At 41.1% G+C, this 25,180-nt stretch overlaps 1 protein-coding gene across 1 annotated transcript; it reads left to right on the top strand.

Annotated features, from left to right (window-relative positions):
- The first annotated feature begins 206 nt into the window (after nt 1-206).
- Nucleotides 207-25,123, top strand: akap10 (A kinase (PRKA) anchor protein 10). The gene is made up of 15 exons (XM_074672635.1): nt 207-456; nt 4,901-4,948; nt 5,345-5,530; nt 10,487-10,969; nt 12,924-13,022; nt 13,111-13,195; nt 13,346-13,469; nt 14,158-14,294; nt 16,677-16,821; nt 17,203-17,370; nt 17,574-17,683; nt 21,084-21,166; nt 21,713-21,765; nt 21,952-22,044; nt 23,186-25,123. Exons 1-15 carry the CDS (start codon nt 435-437, stop codon nt 23,189-23,191), a joined length of 1,842 nt encoding a protein of 613 aa, XP_074528736.1. The 5' UTR covers nt 207-434; the 3' UTR covers nt 23,192-25,123.
- The last annotated feature ends 57 nt before the right edge of the window (nt 25,124-25,180 follow it).

Here is a 25,180-nt window from a genome sequence, read left to right as displayed (position 1 = left end):
CTGAGAAAAAGCATTAAGATGTAACATATTTTGTGCCTGTAATCTATTTTTTTAATCATGCATTATGAAAAGAGAAATTCATGAAAGTGAGGCTGTTTCAGTATCACTTCTAAAGTCCTCTTTAAAATGAATCAATGACTTGTAGTCCTCTGGTAAAGAAACACTGCTCTCTGCTGACCGCAGCAGGGAATACAACATTTCCCACAATGCTGCTGCCGCACCAGCCCGGAAGTAGGACGTTTATTGACAACATGGCCGCGGAGCTGGGTTTGGATTTAGAGAAAAATGTAATTTGACAGAGCTCACCGGGGCTGAGATAACCACCCGTTTCCACCTCAGGAGTGTACTGAACAGATGCATTTGAATGAGGGGAGCCGCGGAGCCACGGGACGGTGTCAGTGAGCCGAGGAAGCGTCCAGAGAGCCTAACCCGTCATGTCGTTTTTCAAGAGGAAAGGTGAGAAAGGAAGCTCCCTCTGAGAGCTGCAACGTCAACGCTGGCGAGCAGCTCACAGAGTCCGGCTGAGGAGGGAGAGGAGCCCGATAAGGAGCTGATACAGTGGTTCAGACCGTGACCGCAGGGAAATTAACTCCAGACCGTGGAGTGTTAACGTGAATGAATCAACCGCTCACTGCAGTGATGATAGCATGTTAGCTTAGCGGTGGCCTCTGTATCCTCCCTGTGTTATCTAACCTGGTGTTAGCCACAGACCTGTTAGCTTTGATTAATTAGACACACATCCAGATCTCCGTGTGCTTCACAAAACGCCTCAGACAAACGTCCCGGTTAGGTCGGTTTATCAGCAGGGGCGTGCCCTGACTTTTTAACAGGGGTGGCTCATGTGGGGCACTCAATTTAGGGGTGGCATCAAATATGAGTAAACACTTACACACATGTTCAGCATTTGTTCATCCTGTCTCTCCACCAATAGCATCCTCCTTACCTAGCAAATATAGCATTGTACAGGTGGTATTTCAATGCGGCTAGTATTTTTAAAAAAAATGCAGCACAACAAACTGGCAACAACAATAACGTTTATTGTGTGCTGAAATCTTAAAGGACTTAAAAAGAAAAATGAATACTTACAAAGGGTTTGTGCTAGCATTTTGTTGGATCAGTTGATATCATATCACAAGACCCCTCTCTGACAAGAAAAATAGCCAATCATAGTTCAGGATTTTGAGGCGGTGCCAAAGATGACCAATCAGATTTCAAGAGAACTCTGTACATGTTTATAAGTACACACCATCATTGGATACAAGTTAGGTGATATGCTGTGTGGGTTGAAAAGTTTAAAGCACGAATGTCATTTATGGAAGCAGTTTAATAATTTGTTTCATTTGAGAAACTATGTGACATTTGTCATCTTGAAGAAACTTGTCATTGGGGGATTTGCTTATCTTTGTAAAATCCAACAAGAAGTAAAACAAAATAAGCTTTTTAAATTGGATCTTTACTTTTACTGATGTTGGTCATGACACAGATAATACCAGGCATCTATTCAGGATCATCCTTGAAAGCTTAAGAGAACAAGTTGTTTTTTAAAGGAAACTATTAATCAACTCCAGTTTTTAATTATTTTTAATAGTAGCAATAAGTGAGCTGCAGTTAGGAATAATTACTGATTAAATGATTCTTCATTATTTAATTTAGTTTTAATTTTTTTTCAGGTACTTAACATAGCTTAAACCTTTATTCATGTTATTATGTTTAAGTTCTTCTTTGTGGTCATGTTTCATTGTTCACTGATGGCGTATTAATTTTAACCTTAACATGGAAAGAAGAACAGATTCAAGAGCAACATCTCAGTGTGGTGCAAAACATTTCGCAGCCTGACAATATCATCGTCCACAATGACCATAAATAAACTGGAATTAACACTTTTCAGCATTATTGTAAACCAATGCAGGCACCATATGTCAGGTGAGGGGGCAGCAAAGTGACAAACTGTAGGCATCAAATGAAAAAAAAAATAAATTAAAGAATTTAATCAAAACATCAGTTAAGGAAAAACAAACAAAAAAAAAACCGAAAACTTTTTAAGCTGCAGATTTAAGTAGGCAATAATCTGTCATTTTGCTGGTTACTTATAATCAATATTAAATGGATTGCAGACCTGAAAGTGGATTTTGACCACAAGTATATAAATAAAGATAGACTATTTACAGATGATGATGGTCCGTTAAAGTTAGAGTAAAGGAGGAATTATTTCCTCTCAGTAGGGTTAGTTTTAACAAGTTTATCTTATTTTGATAAAAAAAGAAGAACGCGAGTGTGAAAGGATGGACTGGAGGGGAAATGATTGTGAAGTCTGGTCGGGTTTGTTCTGGGAAGTCAGCACAGTAACTCCACCAACTCTTTCAGGGTGAGATTAGAGGTTTTTCCTCACAGGGCTCTGCAGTCAACCCGCTGACACAGCAGCTCTGTAAATGAGGAAATACAAGAAAGGGAAAGAGTGCAGTTATGATGCTGTGTGGCAGGATGACACACACGGACTGACGGGAAGTCAGAGTGTTCCCTGTTACAGACATGGTAAAAGTGTAGAGAGAAGTTAATCTTTGTGTAACACAAGACAAATCCATTTGCATAGATAATATCTGCTTTTATTTCTTATCACTTTTTCCCACATTGTTTATTATTTTCATTTGAGAACTAGAATCATGTGTGTTATTTTATTTTGTTTAACACAATATGTGTTTATCTGTTTCCATGAGGAAAAGCCCACAGTGGACTAAAACATGGGACTTACCAGCTTTCAGCTACACCTTGCTAGTACAAGGTCGGACCCTTCTCTATGGTACAGATTCATCAACATGCTGGAAACATTTCTCAGTGATAGTGCTCCATATTGACATTAAAGCCTCACGCAGTTGCTGCAGATTTATCAGCTGAGCACCGTGATGAGAAGCTCCCACTCTGCCACATCCCAAAGGAGCTCTATTGGATTGAGATCTGGTGATGATGGTTTTATGCTGTTTTAGCCAGATTCTCAGCCGACCATCTGAATGTGGAGCAGAAATCCAGACTCATCAGACCAGGCAACGTTTTTCCAATCTGCTATTGTCCAGTTTTGGTGAGCCTGTGTTAATTGTAGCCTCAGTTTCCTGTTCACAGCTGGCGGGAGTCTCACCTGGTCTTCTATAGCCTGTCTGCTTCAGGTTTGGACGTGTTGTGGGTTCAGAGATGCTCTTCTGCAGACCTCGGTTGTTACAAGTGGTTATTTTAGTGAATGTTATCTTTCTGCCTTCTCCAACCAGTCTGTCCATTCTCCACTGACCTCTGGCATCAACAAGGCATTTTGTCCCAGAGAACTGCCGCACACTGGATACTTTTTCTAGGATATTATCGGCACAATATCGGTATCGGCTGATAAAAGCTTAAAAAACACGTTTATCGTGAGATATGAAAATTTCTGCCGATAGGCACAGCCGATAGGGTGCTATTCAGTTAGGATTATTATTATTTTCCACCTGAAAAATAAGCTCCTTAAATAAATTGTAGCACTTCATTTATTTGCACTGCAGAGCTCTGTGTCTGTCACCAGGTTGTTACAGTAGCTCTAAAATAATCAAATGTAACTTGGTTATGTTTAAAAATGCATTGTACATTTAAAGTTCATGTGATCTAAAGAAATTATTTTTTCTGTATTTCAATACTGAATGTCTTGAGTTTGAAAAAATTATACATTTCTTATTTATGGTAAAATCAAATGGTTTTTTGTCTTGTTTTATGTGTTTCTTAAACAAATAAGACCGTCACAATTAGAGTAACATAAATTCCAGTACAGGATAGACTTAGCTTTCTTTACAGTGAAAAGAACAAACAAACAAACTTGTGATTATCAGTATCGGTATCGGCCAAAAGGGGTTTCGATATATCGGCATATTGGATATTGGCAAAAATCCAATATCGTGCATCCCTAATTTTTTCCGTTTGGGACCATTTTCTGTAAACCTTAGATATGGTTGTGTTTGAAAATCACATCAGCTCAGCAGTTTGTCAAATTAATGCTTTGGGTTTCTGCCATGTGATTGGTTTAGATATTTGTGTCATCAAGCAGTTGAACAGGTGTATGTCGTTAAGTGGCAGGTGAGTGCTCATGGTGATGCAGTGGCTGTCAACAGGCAGATCGTGATATGTCCCCAGAACGTCATTTCATTCTTGGTGTCATAGCTTTTTTTTAAGAACTGGTTTGTTCTGCTCATCATTCATATTTCCAGTTTAATTATCCTTCCAAATCGCTGTTGATTTAATAATCTCAATATTTATTTAAGGAGCTCATCAAGATCTGATAAACATTTATCCACAGCAAATATTATGCAGCAGACGTTGTTCTTTGATAGATTTTGAAAGTCAGTGCTGACTTTAGGTTTACATGTGGGTTCATTTAGGGCTCTGCATCTGTAAAGTGATAGTTAACTGCTTGCTGCCTAATTCAGAGACATGATTGCAAAGGGAATCAGCTTGTTGCCATGTCATGTTACATATTTAATCTTTCATTTTCCAGCTCCAAGGTGGTTTCACAGTCCGTTTTCAACTGCTGGACCAAGAGCATGAAAGCTCCCTCAGTCCTGTTTACTGTGTAACAGGCTGCTCTGAGAGCTCTTTCACACATCAACACTCAGCTTCTCTTTAAACTTCCTCGCCATGAGGGAGGCCTGATGTGCACTATTTGTGTATCCTAGTTATTCAGTTGCCTTTTCTACTGAAGTATGTCATTATGTAACTTGAGAGTACTGTGTAGTCTTTCCGGTGACACAACACTGTGTCTTCACCTCACTCTGTCAGTTATTATAGAGGTATGAAAGTTTTGCACGTAGTTCTTGTCGTGTTGAATGAATGAATGAAACTGCGGACTGCTCCTTTAATAACAACTCTTCTCTCATCTTCCTCCCTGCAGCCAAAAGCAAAGAACCTGAGAGAGTGACCGATGTGAAATCCATCAGAGGTGAGTTCATGTGTGTGCTCTTAAAGCTGAGATTAACCTTTGCGCAGAAAGATTTAAACAAATACACTTTTAGATTAAGTTGGCTCTTTTTATGTTAAACCAGTCTGCTCATGTTGTCACAAAAAAACAACATTTTGACCTCGAGCTAATTAGCCAAACATGCTGCTCACAGTCAAACACAGAGCAGTCTGTCTGCTCAAAGATCTCACACCCCCCCAGGGCCTCTGTTCTCAGACTGTGAGCTCTTTGAAAAACCTGCACCATAAAGACCTTTTTACAAACCAGTCGGGCTGATGTCATACTCAGCCCCCTCAGATCCCTTATATCATTGTACTCCATTTTTTTTCCTTTTCCTTACATAACACACATTTTCTGTCCTCGTCCATTTGTCTGTAGCCCCGGCCAGCCCTAACTCTCCATCACTTGGCCTGAGGAATCACAATGCCATCCAGGAAGCTGCCGGGCCCAGCCATGTGGCCATCAACGCCATCTCCGCCAACATGGACTCCTTCGCCCGCGGCCGCACTGCCATCCTTAAGAAGCAGCCAAGCCACATGGAGGCTGCGCACTTTGGAGATCTTGGTAAGGAGTTTGCGTCCATGTTTGTTTGCCTCTTTAACTATTATACATCCATTATTTATGTCTGAAAGAAAAACAGATCATACACTAAATAAAAACTTTCTGTGCTCATACAGAATTTCTTTCATCTTCTTAACACTCAGATACCAAGTAAAGTTCTTTATTTATCTTAAGAGGCATATTAAAGGGGCTGTGAGGGGATTGAAAGTGATCTTGGAAAAAGTCTCCCTTGTAGATATACGCCTGATCATAACCCACACTTTAAAATGAGATTATCAGCGCTAATGTAGGTTATTTTGAAATGCTTCTTCTTGGCTTCCCAGTCGGGTTGAGCAGTGAGAAGAAAGGTCTGTGTTTTGCTCTGCTGGAAACAATTTCTTCAGTCCATTTTTGTAGTAATGGTGGACACAGGAGCCAAACTGTCGGACAGAAAAAGGACAGAAGAGCAGAAGAAAGCTAAACGGGAGAGTGATACAGCCTGAGCTAAAGGCTAACACAGGCGCTAAGCTGTTAGTAATAATGTTCATTCCAACCCACAGTCAGCAGTTATTCTGCAGTGGTCTGTTTAAACTTGAGAGTCTATCAATAAAATGAAGAGTGAGGTTACGTTAGCTCTGCCTGATGGATGACTGGGAGGACATAACCAGGATTCGCTAACGTTACACATTACGGACATGTCTCACAGCACTGAGCTGTCAGTAGCGCTGCATTTAGCTGCTGCTGACGTACGATACAAACTTGTGTTTGCTTGTCGTCACGTTTCAAACCACAGTGCTGTGTAACTGTGCTGATAAATACCTTACCTTGTTGCGTTGTATCAGATAAAAAGGTGTCTCGAATAGAGCTGAAACGATTCCTTGAATGATTCGAGGTACTCGATTACAAAAATTACTCGAGTAATTTTCTCCGCATCCAGGAATCGTTTGATTTTAAAAAAGATCAAAGAGTGGTATTTCAAATAGAGCTGAGGCCATATTAAGAGAGTTTTCAGACCCCTTAAGCAGCCTCTTATACAAAATAGCAACTAGCAACAAATCTAGCTTCTTTTCTGGAGTTTGGAGACTAATGGGTCATTCTACGAAACGGGTGCCATTTGGGGCCACAACATTTGATGAGATGTACAAGGCACAAAAAATGTGTCAAAGTGTGTTTACAGATTTTGGAGCTACCAAAGCAAGTGCTCTTATTGACATGCTGTATCAGAAAATTCTATTTCTGAAAGAGAAAAATCTTCATTTGTAAAATAACTGCTCTTTAACTAAACAAAAATGTATTTGATCCGATTACTCGATTAATCAATTTTCAGTAGAATACTCGAATACTAAAATATTCGATAGCTGCAGCCCTTGTCTCGAACACAGAAAATTTGTTCCAAACAAACAAACGCCTGGTTAAAAGTCACACCTTTACGACAGTGTGTGTGAGACTGCAGGCCAGAAGGTGGAGAGGCAGACCAATTAAAACAGATCCACCTTACAGCATCTTTAATGAATATTTCAGTGCATGTAAGTATGTCTAAATGTCATCTCTAATCTTCGGCAGGTTTGAAGATAGATTAATAAATGAGTTGAAAGATTGTTGCAGCTCCAAAAAGAGCCACATCAGGTTTACAGAGACTGATAATTTGAAAAAAGACAGATGGCAACATTTCAAATAAGTCTCATAAGCTACAGCTGACTACGATTAAATGTCACCAGGGTTTGTTGAACTTAATATAAGATAGTTAATCAAAAGAATGCTATAATTTTTTCAATCTTAGAAGCAGGACATGATCAAAATTATCTCAATTGTTTTGATATTTTCTTTCCCTTGGGTGTTCCTGTTTGACCTTTTGAGCGTAACTCAGTCCTGTGTGGATCTTGCATCACTAACATGACACAACACGTGCATACCTTCATTAATCCACAGTGAGGCCTTCACAGGTTGTCATGCTTTAGTTTTCACAGACACACAAACATTCCCTCAGCCCGTCTCTGTGACCCGTCCTCTCACATTGTGGCGAAGCATCCGCTCATCATTATCAGAAGTGCTAAAATTAGACTCCTCATTCTGTGGACACCACAATACAAGGTGGTAAGAAAAGGTTGTGGCACATGTTGATGACAGCAGAGACAGGAATTCCCAGAGCCAGTTTTCCAGTGAATGCCTGTGGTGAGTCAGACTGAGGTGGAGGAACCTGTGCTGCAGCTCGGACAGCAACGTCTGAGCCAGACTCATCAGACGAGCTTAAACCACGTCTGGGATTTAAGAGAAAAAAAGAAAGTAGGGAAAGAATGAACTGAGGGAGGACAGACGACATGGAGGCAGCAGTCATGACATTAAAAGGGATATTTCTCCGTTTTTGAAGGGTGGCTGTATGAGACATGTCCAGTGTTTTCCCCTAGGTTTATGCTGCGTTCAATTTGTACTTGGAAGTCGCAATTCCTGAGTTTTGAGTGGGAACGCACAGATGGAACGCCCCCTGACTTTTAAGTCGGAGCACCCACACCACCCCCGAGTTCCCAGTAGGAAATTTCCGAGTTCAGGGGTAAACAGTTATTAAGCTCCTCTTAGATTCTTTCATTTTAGAATTTCTGACTAGTGTTTGTCGCAATAAACAGGCGGTATATATAGCATTATTCAATGTTTATATGCACAAATACTGCTGTAAAGGCAAGTTTTCCTACTTTGCAATTGAAAAGCTGAACTCTGAGATGACGTCACTCCCGCTCCCGACTTCCATCCCAGTTCCTCAGCAGCGGGGGCGCGCGACGACGAGTGCTGCAACTTCACAGATAACTTTCTATCTGCTATACGGATGTGCTTATCTGTGCGTGAAAAGGCTCGCACTGGTTTGTGTGTCTGTGAACGCGTTGGAGTGGAGCTTTACCGTGCGTGTAAAAGCACGTGTTTGCAGTCAAGTTCCGCGAGGAGCAATGCGAACTCAATGATGTACAAACGACATCCGACATCAAAAAACATAAGGCTATTGAGTCTGTTAGATTAAAAAAAACAAGTTATAGACGTGATTTATGAGAAAGGGAACTCTACTTTTACTTCTGCTGTGACCTGGCGCCATATGGATAATACAATTAACTCAACTTCCAGGGAGGACGAGCTGCCCCCCCTATACAATGGTAGGGGAAACACTGAAGTCACTAGTTATTGTGCAAAACCAAACAGGCTTCAGAATTTCTTTCTAAATATTCTGACCAGAATCAATTGTTGCTAATACGATAAGTGATTTATACGACCAAAGTTCAAAATTACTGAAGTACTACTACTATTTACTAACAGAAGAACTCATCTCAACAGGTCAGAGCTCTGTAGGAGCTGACTGATCGTATGGTTTCTCTGCTCTCTTTTGAAATCTAACTTGCTCTTAATGAGATAGGAGCTGTTTTATAAACTGACGCAGCCACAGATGCTTCACTGGTTGCTTTGAATTTAGCAGCTTTTAGTACTTATCTGGCCTTGACTGTGTGATCTTCAGAAACCTGAAGGCTGATTGAAAAGCTCTGCACACTGAGTGACAACTTTTGAAGCATCCTTTTGTTTTCAAAAGGCAAACATAACAGCATGAAGCCTCAGCCCACGCTTCACTCTCACTTCAGCTGATGTGCTCTGATTCATCACAGCTCATCAGCTTGTTTGTTTATTTGTTTTCTCAGATCCAGCGCGTGTTTGCTGTCCCTGGGTTCGCTGGATGTTGTTGAAACAGTTTGTATTTGAGACATAGTGGAGTCATATAATTCTGTGCTAACCCTGCATGAGTCAGATCTTCATAATGATCAGACAGGGCTGGAGTTTGGGGACAGTCAGAGGTGACTCTGGCTGTTACTGCTTGACCGTTTCCTGCACGCACGACTGACACGATGGACAGGGCACAGCGTCGCTGGTGAAAAGTTTGTCTGGGTTTAATCATCTGTGAAGCTGCGTCGTCTGAGCTGAAAATTCATGAGACTTCAAAACAAATATCCAGGAGTTCAAATTCAGCTCACGACAGAAGTCGGCCCGGATAGAAATCTTCTTAAATCTGGAATATGAAGACAGAATGTCTGCTTATTGAAATGTCTTATTCATTTATTCATTGCCCCATTCCTTCTTTTGTTTTTTGTTTTTGTTGATTTATTAAATTCTTTACCATATAATCCCATTTTTGCACTGATTATAAATTACTGCTGAGGAAAGGTAAGAAGTATAGAGTTTGAAATGTGTAGAATTATGGTCTGTGACTTCACCCTTCTGTGTTTGAAGCAGAGATTTAAAACCCATTAATGTCAGAAGCCATATTGCGTCTTAAATACACCAGGTATGTCTACAGTCCTGCTCTGCTCCGTTTCTTGTTGCCTGTGTTTGTCAACTCACATCAGCTACGTGTTTGTAGCTGTATGACTGACAGACAGCTGGAGTCACGAGACTGAGAAATTCCCGCTCTTCCCACTCCATCAATAAGTCTCTCTTCATTCATATTGGGCTGTAAAACTTCAAATCTGTTGACTCCTGGTCTGGCTCCTCTCATCATGTGTGTTTATCGTCGTAGTCAAGCTGAGTATTAACTGATTTTGACATGACACAATGTCTTGATGGACTTGGGATGCAGACAGACTGCAGCAGAACAGATCCAGTGTAAGTTGACACATGGAAACCTGTCTGATCCATTGCTGTGACAGATCAGAGACAGACTGCAGATGCAACCGGAGGCAGTGGTGTCCTTAAGGCTGGGGCCATGGCCACCCTGATACATTTGCAGCCCCCCACCAGTCAGCCGACCACACACAAATCCTTCATGTGTAAGCCGAAGTAACTGCTGTTATTTTCAGTGGTACAGAAAGTTCCGACGCTCCTGCACACATCATTGGCATTCTACTAGAGTTACAGAGACACAGCTGCAGAGCTCTGCGCGTAATGTGTGAACTTACGCTGTGAATTTGCTCAGTGGTAATTCATGAATTGTTTTTTTCAATTTGTGTGTTTCAGGTCATTCCAGTGTGAACTATCAGCCCCAGGAGACTCGCTCTCGGCTGTCTAAAACTGTGGACCATGTTCTCAGAGACAATGTGGCGATACCCCACTTCCTGCATTTTATGGAACGACGTGGCGTCGACCACCTGGTTCGGTTCTGGTTGGAGGCGGAGAGTTTCCGCGCCACCAGCTGGTCTCGGGTTCGAGCGCACAGCCTGAACTCAGTCAAACACAGCACGCTGGCTGAGCCCGTCCCCGCCTCAGCTGACGGCTCAGAGCTCTCAGAACTCACATCCAACTCCTTCTCCCGGGACAGTAGCAGTGAACGGCCCACAGTGCAGTCGGAGCAGCAGGACTCCTCCAGCACAGAGGCAGGCCTCAGACCCGGTACACCTCGAGCAGAAACGCCTACCAGGCAGGCCCCCTCCAGGACGGGGACTCCATCCAAAGGGCAGGCGAACAGCACCCTGAGGGACCTCTCAAACAAACTCATGAAGAGTGAGTCAACATCTTTTTATCCTGGAAGTGTCAGCCTTGTACCGGATAGGTTACTGCTGCTCGAAATTCAAAGTGATTCCTCAGCCTGACTCATTGAAACGACACTTTGTCAGTGAACTTTAAATTTATCTCGACAGGACACTTGTACTAACCGCTAAAGCTTGTGTCAGAGACTCTGAACTTTGGCTTCTGGTCTGCTTTGATTTATGAAAACGTAAACAACTTCATGTTGAGACATCAAGTCTGTTCCCCAGATTCAGTTTTTCTTTTCTGAATCTCTTGACACCCTCTCCCCCGGCAGTATTTTCATTGAATCAGACAGAAAATTAATTCATCAGACTGTTTCACTGCACCCAGATTTAGAACAGTGTTTTTCAACCTTTTTGGGGCCATGGCACATTTTTTACATTGAAAAAGTCCCACGGCACACCACCAACCAAAGTAAAAAAAATAAACACACTGTAGCCTGATAACAACATAGTCTCTTATACTCACGCACTGTGAAACCTGGGCCTCTTAGAGGAACACAAAGCTGATATCTTGACTTCTTTTGCCACACCAGAGCTGAGCACCACCTTAGCAGCTAACAGGCAGGAGGTATTAATGACTCTGCCACAGTCTGCAACATTTTTGATTCAGCAACAAGTTCAGCAACGTGGTTGCTAGCTTTGAGGGCTTGCTTATTTACCTTTGTGGTTTTTCCCACAATAGTTGGCTGTTTCACCATGTTGTCACACAGGCAAACAAAATTGTCCACCTGTTTGTTTTGAGGCATTGGGTGGTTCATTTGGAAATGGCGTACACACTTACTGGGGACCATGGCATTATTGGATAGCTTTTCGCCACACACTAAGCACACTAGAGTCGGTGTCATTGCATCCTGGTAAAAGTAAATCCAAATAAAAGACAGCTTTTTCTGTACAGCCTTGAGTTCACCATCTTTGCTTTCCTTGCCCACCTCCTGTACCAGAGCCATCATCAGGGTCTGAATTTTGTCCCGGGCCTTGTTCAGTGTTTGGATTATTTCTTTTCAAAAATTTCTCCATCACTGTCACGGCTACCTGTTTAATGTGTCACTACCATAGACTGTAAAAAAATGGACGTCATCCTGCTCGGCTCAAAGTGAGGTTGCCTAAAAAAACTGCTCCCTCTGGTGGCTGGCTGCACTATTCGTAAAAAATTCCGGCTCTCCAGTCATTCCAGATGGGCTTAGGTCAAACTTTGAAAAATTGATACACCTCGTAGAAATGTTTCTCACGTCCGAGTGTTGTGATGATTTAAAGATATTATTAGGCTGCCTTTCAGGACCATTCAGGTCCTCTTTCTTTCTAAAAAGTTTTGTTTTTTCATTTGTTATAAGAGGTTAAAAACGAGATTTTACGTCACGTTTAACGATGATTGACAGCTGCAGTTCTTGTGCATTTTTTTCGGGGATTGTAAAATATATCGGGAGGTAGAGTCAAGAAGTGATTGGACTCTCGAAAAAAAAAAAAAAATTGTCAACACGCTCCACTTAGATTCTCCCAGAATCCCTCACAGCCTCTACTGCTACCAATGGCTGTGCCTGTGACGGGGGTATTTTGGCTTCAAAACCGTAGAATGGTTAATGGTGGAACCATGCTGTCCACTCTATATACAGTCTATGGTCACTACAGCTGAGTATTAAGGCAATTAGCTACCTGCTGCCACCTTCTGACATGGAAGAAAGTACATTACTTTTAAAGCATAGCCACTCAACAATGGTATGCTATTGTTTTTTTAGACAGCTTACAGTATCTCAAGGCACAGTGGTTGAAAAACATTGCATCAGAAGCTATGTGGGGGGAGTGATTTGTTTCAGGGGTTATGGTTTAATAATTTCACTGATCAAAAATTTAAGCCATTGTAAGAAACTGTAGCATTTGTGTGTCTTGATGCACAAAATGACGATCAGCTGTTCTTCTGTGGTTTTCAGGTATAGAGACAGATGCAGTCACCATCTTCACCCGGTACATCTCTCCAGACGCCGTGAGGCCGATCCCCATCACAGAGCAGATCAGAAACGACATTGTCGGTATGACGCTGATGACTTGCTTTGGTTTCAGTCACTAACGCTCAATGATGATGTTCCTGATGTGTTGCCCTCTCGCCCTCCTGTGCAGCCAAAATCTGTGGAGAGAACGGCATGGTGGACCCAAACTGCTTCGTCATTGCACAGGCGGTGGTGTACAGCATCTTAGAGCAACAGTACGTGTCTGTCTGTTCATTTCCTAAAGGAGTCAGTACCAAGCTCCAACGCTGAGATTCAAGTATAGCTAGTGTCCTCTGACATTTCATCACCTCCACATCCTCAGTGGTAGCAGCTGTGTTTATGTCCCACCCGCTCTTTGGTTTCAGGCACTTTACTGAATTCCTGCGGAGCCATCATTTCTGTAAATACCAGATTGAAGTGTTGACGAGTGGCTCCGTGTTCCTGGCTGACATCTTGTTCTGTGAGTCAGCTCTCTTCTATTTCTCTGAGGTGAGTGAGATCAGTGGGTACCATGAAAACGTAAAGAATTTATCTCTGACAATTTCCATTTCAGGATAAGTGATGAAAAAGTAATGAGCGCAGAATACCTTCATTTTCTGACCTTAATCTAATTTGACTTTATTGCAACTCCCTTATTAACCATAGATTACGGTAACTCACAGACACTTTAAATAAGTTTAATTTTCACTTTTTCAAATTCTTGTACTTTTTTATAGAAGAGACTCAAACTTAATGGTTAAATGATAATTCCAGTAAGCATGAGCTCATCCAGACAGATAATCTGATCCAAACTGCAGACTAATTTGACTTTCTCGGGGTAAATTAACCCTTCATTATCTAAGCATTTACAGCTTGTTAGAGACTTCTCCTGATGAGCAAATAATACTTGATTAGCTGGTAGTTAAGACATTTTTTCCACAGTTTTTCAAAGATAAAAAAAGAGATCAGCAGCAAGGGTCAGTTTTCTCTATTCTCTTTTCTCATAATGCCCGTTGACACACAACTTAGGCATCCTGAGTGAACATATTGAAATAGTTGGATTTAAATAACTTTTTTTTTGTTTGTTTTTTTTTTAATTTTCACTTTATATATATATATATAAATATATATTTGGAAATTGGAAATGTTAAATGTTTAGGAACCCTGTTCCCCCATGCTTTGTGTCTCCTCTGTGCAGTACATGGAAAAGGAGGAGGCCATGAATGTACTGCAGTTCTGGCTGGCGGCAGACAACTACCAGAATCAGCTGGCAGCTAAAAAAGGCCAGTATGACGGTCAGGAGGCTCAGAACGATGCTATGATCCTCTACGACAAGTAAGAGTTCACTTTACCTTTTTCATTATTTGTTGGCTATGGTAAAGTTATTATCCACGGAGGGTGACAAAATGTTATATTTGAGTTTAACTCTGTTAAAGGATGGCTCTGTAAACCCCTCTGGAGTTCCGGCAAATGATAAAGAGGCAGAAATACAGTTAAGAGGGGAGCTTCTGCTTTACAACACAAACTAAACTCTATTTTTTCCATACTGGTGTTTTAGAACAGTGGTTTTCAAAGTGGGGCCTGCTGGGGGGCACAAGGGGGGCTCAGAAAATTGGAGGGAAGGGAAAAAAACATTATTTGTTTATTATCATTTATAATCATATATAGTTTTTTTTTAATACCCATTTGCCTGAACACACAACAGGTAAAGTTCCTCGATCATCAGGTTCACGTTCAGGTTGTACCTAACTGCACCTTGTGTGACAGCTGCAGCTTCAGTACGACAATGTCATAACCTGTGTTAACCTGGCGGTTTGCACCTATTTTTTTAAGCTAGCTTAAAACTGAGCTGATCTTAGAGAGTCTTCCCCTGTCTAACTACTGGCTATATGTAAGAAAGGAGTATCCCACCTTGGCTGACAGAGCCCTGAAATGCCTTCTTCTCTTTTGCAGCAACCTACTTCTGTGTGTTTAATAATTTCCTGTTAAAAAAACAAATTTAATAATTATTGAAAAGTGAATAAAAGTTAGAAAATACATTCTTAAAGTTGACATTCCTTTATGCATTCTGAAGTCTGTTGGTTTCCAAAGGGGGTCCTCGGCCAGAAGCAAATGCTGTTTGGGGGGCCATGGCTGAGTAAAGTTTGGAACCACTGTTTTAGAAAAGCTTTAATTCAGCCTCTGTCTGAAACACTTTGTTGTAGCAGTTGTCTCTTTAAAGTGATAGTCCGGGATGGAGCAAGTTGGGTCCTATCACAAGTATTAGGGCAGAAATTACCCCTACAGCAGTGTTTTTGTGCAGCAGAAGCCCAGAGCGCTCGCACCAAACACCTCCTCCCTGCTCCTCTGCCTGTTTCATCTGCACTCAGACGGGGCCATATTTTACTTGACCAAAAACACAAATAAACCGACTCCCACCGAAAAAATCTGATATCTGTCTGCATTCACGCTTTATTCAGAGAATTTTCAGCGCGTTACTTTCACACAAAAACACCGCTAAATAAGGCTCTAGTTGTCATCCTGTCTCTTCGTCCTGGCAGACTACCTGCGTTTGTTTATATCTGGCACACCGTGTGCGCGAACTGATATACCAAGCGGTGAACGCCTCGTAGCCGGTTGTGGCTCTGCAGCAGATGTAGCGCCGTTTTACGACACGATGAGAACTAGAGCCTTATTTAGCGGTGTTTTTGTGTGAAAGTAACACGCTGAAAATTCTCTGAACAAAGCGTGAATGCAGAACGATATCAGACTTTTTCAGTGAGAGTCCGTTTATTTGTGTTTTTGGTCAAGTAAAATATGGCCCCGTCTGAGTGCAGAGGAAACCGGCAGAGGAGCAGGGAGGGAGTGTTTGGTGCGAGCGCCCTGGGCTTCTGCTGCACAAAATCACTGCTGTAGGGGTAATTTCTGCCCTAAACCTTGTGATAGGACCCAACTTGTTCCATACCGGAGGATCACTTTAAGCTCCTCCACCCACAAACCCCCTTCTTTCTGATTGGCCAGCCATCTGGAGACCTTTTTCACATTTCCTGAAGCAGTTAGGAGATATTTATTTGATTTCTGAAAGTTTCACTTAGATTTTGTGCTATCTTTAGAAGTCTTGAGTGGTTTATGAGCAGACTTTGGGGTTGTCTCTGAGAACATGAAAGTGCGGACACTTTCTCTGAAGTTTGACCATGAAAACAAATCTGGCGACTTCGTCTGCCCATAAAAAACGACGTCAGTGTATAAGCTTTCAAGCACTACATTGATTTGATAAAGATAAAATACTTTAAGAACAGAAAAATGAACAGTAACCAGCTTCTGACTTTGGTGGATGAGACCTATTTTGTTGATGGCCTGATGACTGTCAGTAGGAAAAATAGTTGACAGACTGTCGTCACGATGGGGAAAGCTTTCTGTGAGGCTGTGCATATCCCAGCCTGTGTTTTTTTAAACCACTTTCTGCTCATTCATATTTAATAGTGCATAAATGTCATTTTTTTTCTTTATACACAGTAACCTTTAGAATAATCAACCTACTTCTTTAAAATTCCCCTTAAAAGTTTTTCACTGAGTGGCCTCTTGCTCTGCTCTGCTCTTTGTAGCTGGAGGCAGGAATGCTCTCGTTTGATGATAAAAATCTTGTAATAAGGGTATTTGGTATTTGGGTATTGGTTAAAGTCGTAATATTGGAAACTCATCTAAACTGAGTCTTTTTTATCTCTGTGTCCACTCCAGGTATTTCTCACTCCAGGCCACAAACCCTCTGGGCTTTGGCGACTCTGTGCGGATGGAGATCGAGTCGAATATCTGCAGAGAGGGGGGGCCGCTCCCTGACTGTTTCACCACTCCGCTCAGACAGGCCTGGACCACCATGGAGAAGGTCAGACTCCCAAACTGCCAAACACAGAGGGGTCAATGCTGTTGTGAGGTTATCACATATGTTTTCTGACTGTGTAGACAAACAGAGGAATCATGGTGCATGTTAAAAAAAACTGAAAACAACAAAAATTCAACACTTTAATGAGATATGCATTAAGGCTCTCTTCTCCTACAGTTTCTTCTCTTAGGATCCTCACAAAGTTTTCTAAAGTGTCTCATTATATTAGTTGTAAATGCTCCTTGGTTGAGTCACTAAAAGAGAAGCTGAACATAGTTGGTAGCACATAAAGGTCAGTGATAACCTCTGTAACCTGTGTGCAGAGACACACGACAGAGCTCATTATTGTCTAACAGAGACCTCTGTTTCTTTGCCTCGCTTTAGGTCTACATGCCCGGCTTCCTGTCTAGCAACCTTTACTACAAGTACCTGAGTGACCTCATCAACTCTGTGCGGGCAGACGAGTTTGTGAATGTCAGTGCTCAGGGTCAGGGCGGGCAGGCGGACAACGACCGGTCAAGTTCGAATGCCAGCGAAGCCTCTCAGACTCAGGTGCCCCTCTCCTCTAAACTTTGACCCCCATGTTCAGCCCCAGTGGGCATGTTTCTCTGTCTGCTGACATTTAAAGATGCTCCACCTCACAGCACGGTGAAGAGAGATATTTCTGTTAATGTCACAGATCATCTCTGCGTTCAGATCCATCATGGGAGAAAGAAAGGAAAATATTTATTTTACTTTTTTTTTTTTCATTTCAGCAAGGGGCCAGAAAGGCAGCGATCAAGATCCTGAAAAACTTTGATGAGGCAATCACAGTGGACGTGGCGAGTTTGGACCCTGAGTCTCTGTACCAGCGGCCGTATGCTGGGTGAGTTTTCTGTGTAAAGATTGTAAAATGCACTTAAAGAGGGGCTATTGTGCTTTTTTAGGCTTTGTACTGTACCTCTGGTACCACTGTAATAGCCTTACAAGACTTACTGCTCAAGAAAATAATCATTTTTGTCACACTGGTGTTTTAGAGAACCCTCATCCAGGCCTCTGTCTGCAACACTTGCTTGTAGCCGCTGTCTCTTTAAGGGCGAGGTCACACTGGCCATTTGAACCATGCTGTATTCAAACATGATTGCCCCCTCAGCAGTACACTACTCCAATAAAAACCAGACTTTAGTGGGTATCACACTCACGCATGGCTCACCTACATCATTGTGAAGCGTCTGTTTACACAAAGCGCAGTCTTATTAGAGTCAGCACAATGAGACATAGAGAGCACTGCTGCAACTTTACAGAGTTTTAGACTTATAGTAAGTCATTTTGGTCTGACACAGCCCTCTAAGACCCAGCTATTGTTTAAAATGATTGTCCAGATGATCAGTAGCAGGGATCATTCGTCATGGCTCACACGCTTGTGCTTGTGCATCAAGTGAACCGCACTGAGCCCACCTCTCTGAAGTGAGCCAAAGAAGAGAAGTGAATAAGGGATGCATCCTGATATTGGGTATCGGCCCCGATCCATCCCCTTAAAGCTGAATTGGGTATCAGTGGGAAAGGATCGGTCCAAACTTGACTCTAAGGCTAAACTATGGTTTTGTATACAGGGTATAAAATTTACAATTGAATTGTCATTTCTGTAAATTCTAAAGCTTTGTTTTGACCAAACTGCTGTGAAACATTTCTATGCTTCTAGTTTAAATAAATATCAACTAGAGCCCGATATGGGATTTTTGGGGCCGATGCAAATCATTGCATTGGATTTTTGGGGCCAATCACAAATCATTATAATACCCATATGATTCAAGACAAAGACAGAACACTATTAAAACAAGGAACTTAGATTATAAAACTGTCAACATAAGAACTGTAGTGTTAACCAATGATAAATAAGAACAAGCTGTAAACACAATAACATTAGATAATGGTGGACGTGTGAATTAACAGTACCATTTATTTCTGTTTGTCTCACAAAAAAGCAACTAACACGATGTTAAAACGTCACTTTGTAGTCTTACATTAGATAGTGGTGGACGGAGGGGAGTGTGCAGCCCAACACACAGAGACACAGGAGCAGGAGTGACAGAATCTCCGTCTAGCAAAAATTTTTTATAATCGGCTACATTTTGGCCGATATTGATTAATTGGTGACAGGCATAATCGGCCTGATTAATCAGTCCAACCGATTAATCGGTCGGGCTCAAATATCAACCTATCAGTAATTCCATATGTACTCATTTTGTACCCATTTTTTCTTTTTGCCAAAACATTACCAGTCTTATCCCACGGTAGAGCATGCAGCTTATTATTTAACACTTGTATTGGATCAGTATCGGTATCGGTTGATACCCAAAGCCCAGGTATCTGTATCTCTAGCAGGGCCAGAAAAGTTGGATCACACTAAAGTGAATCACGCTTAAGCATGGCACACTTGCGGTCACACTGGCCGAACGAACTAGGCTCTAGGGTTGAAGAATGCTGGTGTGACTGCGTCCTAAAGTTCCTCTTCTCTCTGATTGGCTGGTCTCTGGACAGGGTATCCGCGGGGTCTTAAAAGTATTAAAAGTTGATAAATCAATTTTGGGAAAATTAAGGGCCTTAAAAAGTATTAAAAAGTCTTAATTGTGGTTTTATGAGGTATTAAGTTTTATAGGAATTCAAGCTTTGACCCAAAAAATATCCATGAATATTTATTTTCCTCCTTGCAACTGTCCCCTGATTGGGATGTTAAACATTCAGCCGATAAAGTTCTAAAATAGAATAGAATAGAAAAGAATAGAGCTACTTTATTGATCCCAAACTGGAAAACTGTTGTGTTAACAGCAGAAATCGATGGAGTCAGTAGAAAAATACAAAAAGAAAAAAGAATAAAACAAAAAAAAAATACATAAAGACTCTAGTTACAATAAACTACAACAATAAGGATTGTGAGCGGTATAAACACCAGCTATGAATTAATATCATTTCTAGTTTCATAAAGAGAAATTATATACAACATTAAAGCAAATCACACTATCTCCAGCACGTCCTAAAATTTAAAATGATTAAATAATTTCTCATTTTCTTCAGCAAGTTGGCCTCGAATAACTGCTGTTTCTTGTTGTGGGAGTGTCGATAAACCTGCCTTTAGTGCCATTTGTTCTTTCAAGCTTTATTCCTCCTTAGCTTACATCATTTCTGTAAAAATGTAAACCACAACTGTTAAAAAGTGGATGCCAACAACAACTGAAAGTTGCGATAAAGTCTTAAAACTTTTTAAAAAGTTTTTGAAAAAGTCTTAAAAAGGTATTGAAATCAACCTCAGGATTTTAGCATATACCCTGCTGGAGGCCTGTCAGGAGCAGAGCCCCCCTCTCTGACGTCTCATGAACCAATTCGGAGATCCTTATGATGTGACCTCAGTAGAGCAGTTTACAGACAGACTCATGGAAATAAGTGACTGTTTGAAAATCTGCACGTTCAGCATAAACATCCAGCATTTTGACGTTGTATCAGCGTTTACAACATGGGAAAGCAGAATACCCCCTTTAGTCATGATCCAATCTGACATGCTGGGTTCACGATAAAGTCACCATTTTTAGAACTATTATTTCTGGTGATTTTTTCTGGTGATGCTTCTTTTGACGTAATTTCTGATCATTAAGACACAGGAGTGAATGAAACCAGCTAAAATGTTTAATGTTGAAGCATTCCCTGGAGTGGCAGCAGCTTATTGAGTCATGAAACTTAATGATAAAGATGGGCAGGATTATTGAAAGTCCTCCAGTGTATGTGGAAAAATAAAAGCAGTTTGACAAAAGTAGAAATATAAACAGCTGATTTGTGCTGTATCAGTTGCCAACTTTCTGCTTTAAACATCAAACTCTGTGTTTGAACCAATCATTTTTTTAACGTTTCCTGTGATCTGGTTCATCCTTTAGCTCAAGTTGTTTTCACTTTTATGTTTGCCTCTTTTTTTTTCTTCTTTCTTTGATTTGCCGCCGTGAGGATTTAATGCTCGCATCTCCTCTGTTTTTTATTGACTCCCTTGTAAAGCTTTTTTTACGAGCACGCTTTGAAAAATCTTGTACAAAAATAATTCAATTTTATGGAGCTATTGAGAGACAGCGCTGTAGTCTGTCAGATTTCCCCCCTGTGGTTTAAATTGTTGTTACTGAATGGATCCGAAGACACACGCTCACACAGGGTGGCGTTTGATTGTCTGAGCGAGTGCCTGAAGCTGGGTTTTGTTCCGCTTGCTCTGTCTGCTGTCTTCATCCTGTTTCTCTTTGTCCGCTCAGAAGGATGACGTTCGGGAAGGTGAACGAGATGGGGCAGTTCATCAGGGAGGCCGAGCCTGAGCCAGACGTCAAGAAATCCAAAGGCACGACACGCTGTCACGTCTCTCTTCTACCTGTCTGTCTCTGTCCAGCTCATTATTTCCTCGCACTCTGCCATATTTTATCTCAGTCCTCCTCTCTGTGAAGAAATACATCCTCTCTGTGTCCATGAATATAAAGCTCATCTACAGGCTGGTCCTGCTCTCTGCTGTGTTCAGCTCCCAGCCTCCTGAAATATTAAAGAACATTACCCTTCGGAGAGAAAAACAGCCTCTACTACTCTTTACATCAAACAACGCACAAAATCTTTATTTATCACGTCAGAGGGGGCTTTCTCTTTTATTAGAATGAAGTAGTGGTCATTCCTGCTTTAGAATAAGTAGTCTAAATGTCAGCTTAGATCTGTTAACTGCCTGCTGATTGAGTATTACTCACATCAACTTACGCTGTGTCTAATAAGGCGCTAAATGCGAACATATTTCAGGATTAAGTCGTCTGCAGTGTGCAGCAGATTATTTGTTCAGATTAGCTCACGATTTCCAGCCTCTGTGAATCTGTCTCTCAGCTCCTCTCTGTTTCCTCTCGTTTAGGTTCCATGTTTTCTCAGGCCATGAAGAAATGGGTCCAGGGAAACTCAGACGAGGTGAGGCCACAGGATGTTAAAATATTCATCAATGATTCAGTGGGCTGACACACAGAGAGGCTCTCCGTGACATGTATTCACATGCGCCCTGTGACATCAGAACATGTTGCATGATTTATTGAAGAGCTGATGTGGAGGCTGTGGTGAGTTTGAGTTCATGTTTGTGCTGTGGCTCTCTCCTCAAAGGCTCAGGAGGAGATGGCGTGGCAGATCGCGAAGATGATCGTCAACGACGTCGTCCAGCAGTCGAACCACGACAGCCCCGCTAAGTCCACCAAGGTATCAAATGGTTCACTCCTGTGCTGCTCTTTGTGCATCTACTCCAGACACAGGATTTAAACTCAGAGTTTATTAATAAAGTAAAAATTTAAATAGTTTTAAAGCTACTTTTGACAGCAAAGTAAAGTAAAGAGGTGACAAGAAAAATCTAGAAATGTAAAGTAACAGAGATATATGTTAAGTTGATCATATGTTAAAGTAACAGTACTATTAGCTCACACATACACAGCACAGGAATAAATAAGCCTACATGACATTTTGAAACGTGTTTTCATATTTCATATTTTCATAATCCTGTTAAGTTTATGTTATGCTGCAAATGCTGAAATGATTTGGTTATAACGCTTTCAACACCTGTAAGAAGACATCTGAGTCACATATTAGTGTAATGAAACACACAAATGTCATCATGGTCAGATGTACTCCTGCTCTGATGATAGTGGAAGGATTTAATTCAAACTCAGGTGTGGGTGAATTTCCCAGCTGTGTTGCTTTGAGTGTTCATTTTGTGATTCTTAATTTCTCCCCTTTTTTGTAAAATATTTGGCTAAATTTTTTAGTTTTTTTTTTCCAAAATATTTCCATTGAAAAGATAATACAATTCAACATTTCCATTCAAAGAAGTACGAATTACCTTTTCCTTTTTTTTTTCCATAAATGCACATGTAAGCATAAACGTATACACATTCTGAAAAAAAGATATGTGTGTATATATATATATATATATATATATATATATATATATATATATATATATATATATATATATATACATTAAAAAACATTAAAAACATTAAATCAAAATTACAGAGTACACTGTAATAAACAAACAGTGAAACCCCCCCACCGCCCCACCCCAGCTCATCATAACCAACACAAATATAGAATAGAATACAAAAAAAAAAATGCATGAACAACAGGCACACATTCAGTCAGGTAGAACCTCTTAATTGGTGAAATAAGAAATAAGGGGTTGCCCTATTTTGAAAAATTACATAGCACATCCTCTCAATGTATATTTCATTTTTCAAGTTTTAAGAAAAACATGAGGTCTTTGAGCCATCGGGAGGACTTCCAATGCAATCCTCTGTTGTCCGGGTCTCAGCTCCTTTTAAAGTTCTGTCTGTTTCTGTTTGCACAGCTATGACCCCACAGAAGAACTGAAGGATCCTCACTCCCTGGAGACGCTTGCCGAGCCAGCGACAAACTGTTCACAGGGTTCACCCTGCAATGAACTGCAGAACAAGGCATCGAACAAGGCTTTTTATCACCCCCCCCAAACTACCATGTGTGAAAGAGTGTGTGTATGTGTGTGATGTGTATGAGATAGGTGAGTGATTGTCCACACATGGGATACAGGGAAAGTTGAAGTGCACCATTCTTCCACCTTCATAACACTATCAAGGTACAGGTGCTTTGCTTTATTCGCAATGAGAAAGCCGAGCTGGCTGCTTGAATCATTCTGGAAGAAGACACTCCTGATGAAGGACACATTCAGCTCCATGTTACAGGGAGCAGCACGCTGGTCAGGACTATCACTGCATCACTTCAGCCATCCTGTCTGAAACATGTGACCATCATGCCGGACCTTTGGAGGGTGTGACAAACACTGAATTATCTTGACTCTGTCCCAGCACTCCTCCCCACACCTTTTAAAACCATTCCTTGTTTTTAGATGAGCTCCTCTCTAAGGTCAGCCGCTTTAGGCCTCGCAGATGTACAGTTTTTTTTGCAAATGCTCCGTCAGCCTGCCTGGAGTAGTTCAGTCTTCTGTTTGCTGATTTGTGCTCTCTACCCTGAGCGTTATACGTACTGTAGTAAAGTGACGGTGAAACAGAACAAGAGTTGCTTCAGAGCTTTGACTGGCTGACCTCCTCTATGACCTCCTGGCACCTGAACAGTGCATAGAAGAAGAAATACTCCCTGAATGAACTCAAGTGCTCCAGTTGTGTTGGAAAACTCCAGACTCCGTGTCGTAAATGTTCTATACAGTATATAAATATATATATGTAGATTTCTGGTTTACCTTATATATTAATGTTAGTCCTTTTTTATGGTGATCCCTGTTTTTTTTTTTCCTTTTTTTTAGCATCACTGAAACAAACGTCAGTGGTGAGCTGACTGTTAAACTGGAAAATGTGCTCAGTGAAATAAATCTTTTTTTTTTTTTTTTTAATTTGTTCGAGCCTTACCAACATGTGGAGACAAAACCAGAAAAGACTCTTGGTACTATGTACCACTAATGTTTTCTGACATGTATGTGTACTTAATCTATAATATATTTAAAATGTGTTTGATTTAAATACATATATTATAAAATGTTTGTCTGCCTTTACTGTCTTGTCTGTTATAGATTTTACCTGCAGTGTTTCAGCTCAGTGTAGATCAAAAGATGTCGTCTATCTACAAGCAGGTTCAATTTGACAGTTTCTAAACCAGCAATATTGGAGAGGTTTGTGTTGGGTGGACCACTATCACCTCTGACCAGCTGGGAGCGCTGTTGGCTGTTTTGCTGTGTTAGTGTGGAACTGAAAAATTGATGACACAGTATATTATTTGTGACATAAGAATAAGAGTGTCTCCTTTTCCTATCAATGGCTGCTCTGGCCTCTGGCTTAGAGAGTCAGATCTTCAAATTGTAAACTTCATATCAAACCAAAGAACTTGAGTCGGATCCAGCACACCAAAAAGCATTAAACACGGTGAACTTACTCTCTACGTGAAGTCTTTGTGGCTGGAGTGAACGATAATGCCTGCTTCACCTGCAAACACAGATATTTGAGTTAATTGTAAAAATGTAGTGTATTTGAAGGATGAGTTAGCCCACAAGTTGAGCCGAAGCTGTCAAAAGCTCCGCTGCTTGTTGTTCAACGGTCTTTGAGACTACCTGCACGTGCAGGGGCAACGCCCACCTCAGTGAGCATGAAGGGTCCCAGTGCTCAGCTCTGATTGGCTGGCACGCTGTCACTGAAACTTAATGATAGACCTGTACCTCTGTACAATCCATGCATAGAATGATTAGATCTGCTGCCCTGTTAATTGAGGATGAGAAGTGTTTCTTTTTGAAGGAGTTCCATTAAATTATATTACAACACGCCTAAATTAACAATGGTCCTCTTATTATAGATACAAAAGT

This window comes from Halichoeres trimaculatus, unplaced genomic scaffold (genome assembly GCF_033239565.1).
Source record: "Halichoeres trimaculatus isolate MK-OKI-2021-1 unplaced genomic scaffold, fHalTri1.1 fHalTri1_scaffold_6, whole genome shotgun sequence".
In the NCBI taxonomy this organism is placed as follows: Eukaryota; Metazoa; Chordata; class Actinopteri; order Labriformes; family Labridae; genus Halichoeres; species Halichoeres trimaculatus.
Note: the sequence above shows the minus strand (reverse complement) of the source record. Positions and strands in the feature narration are given on the sequence as shown.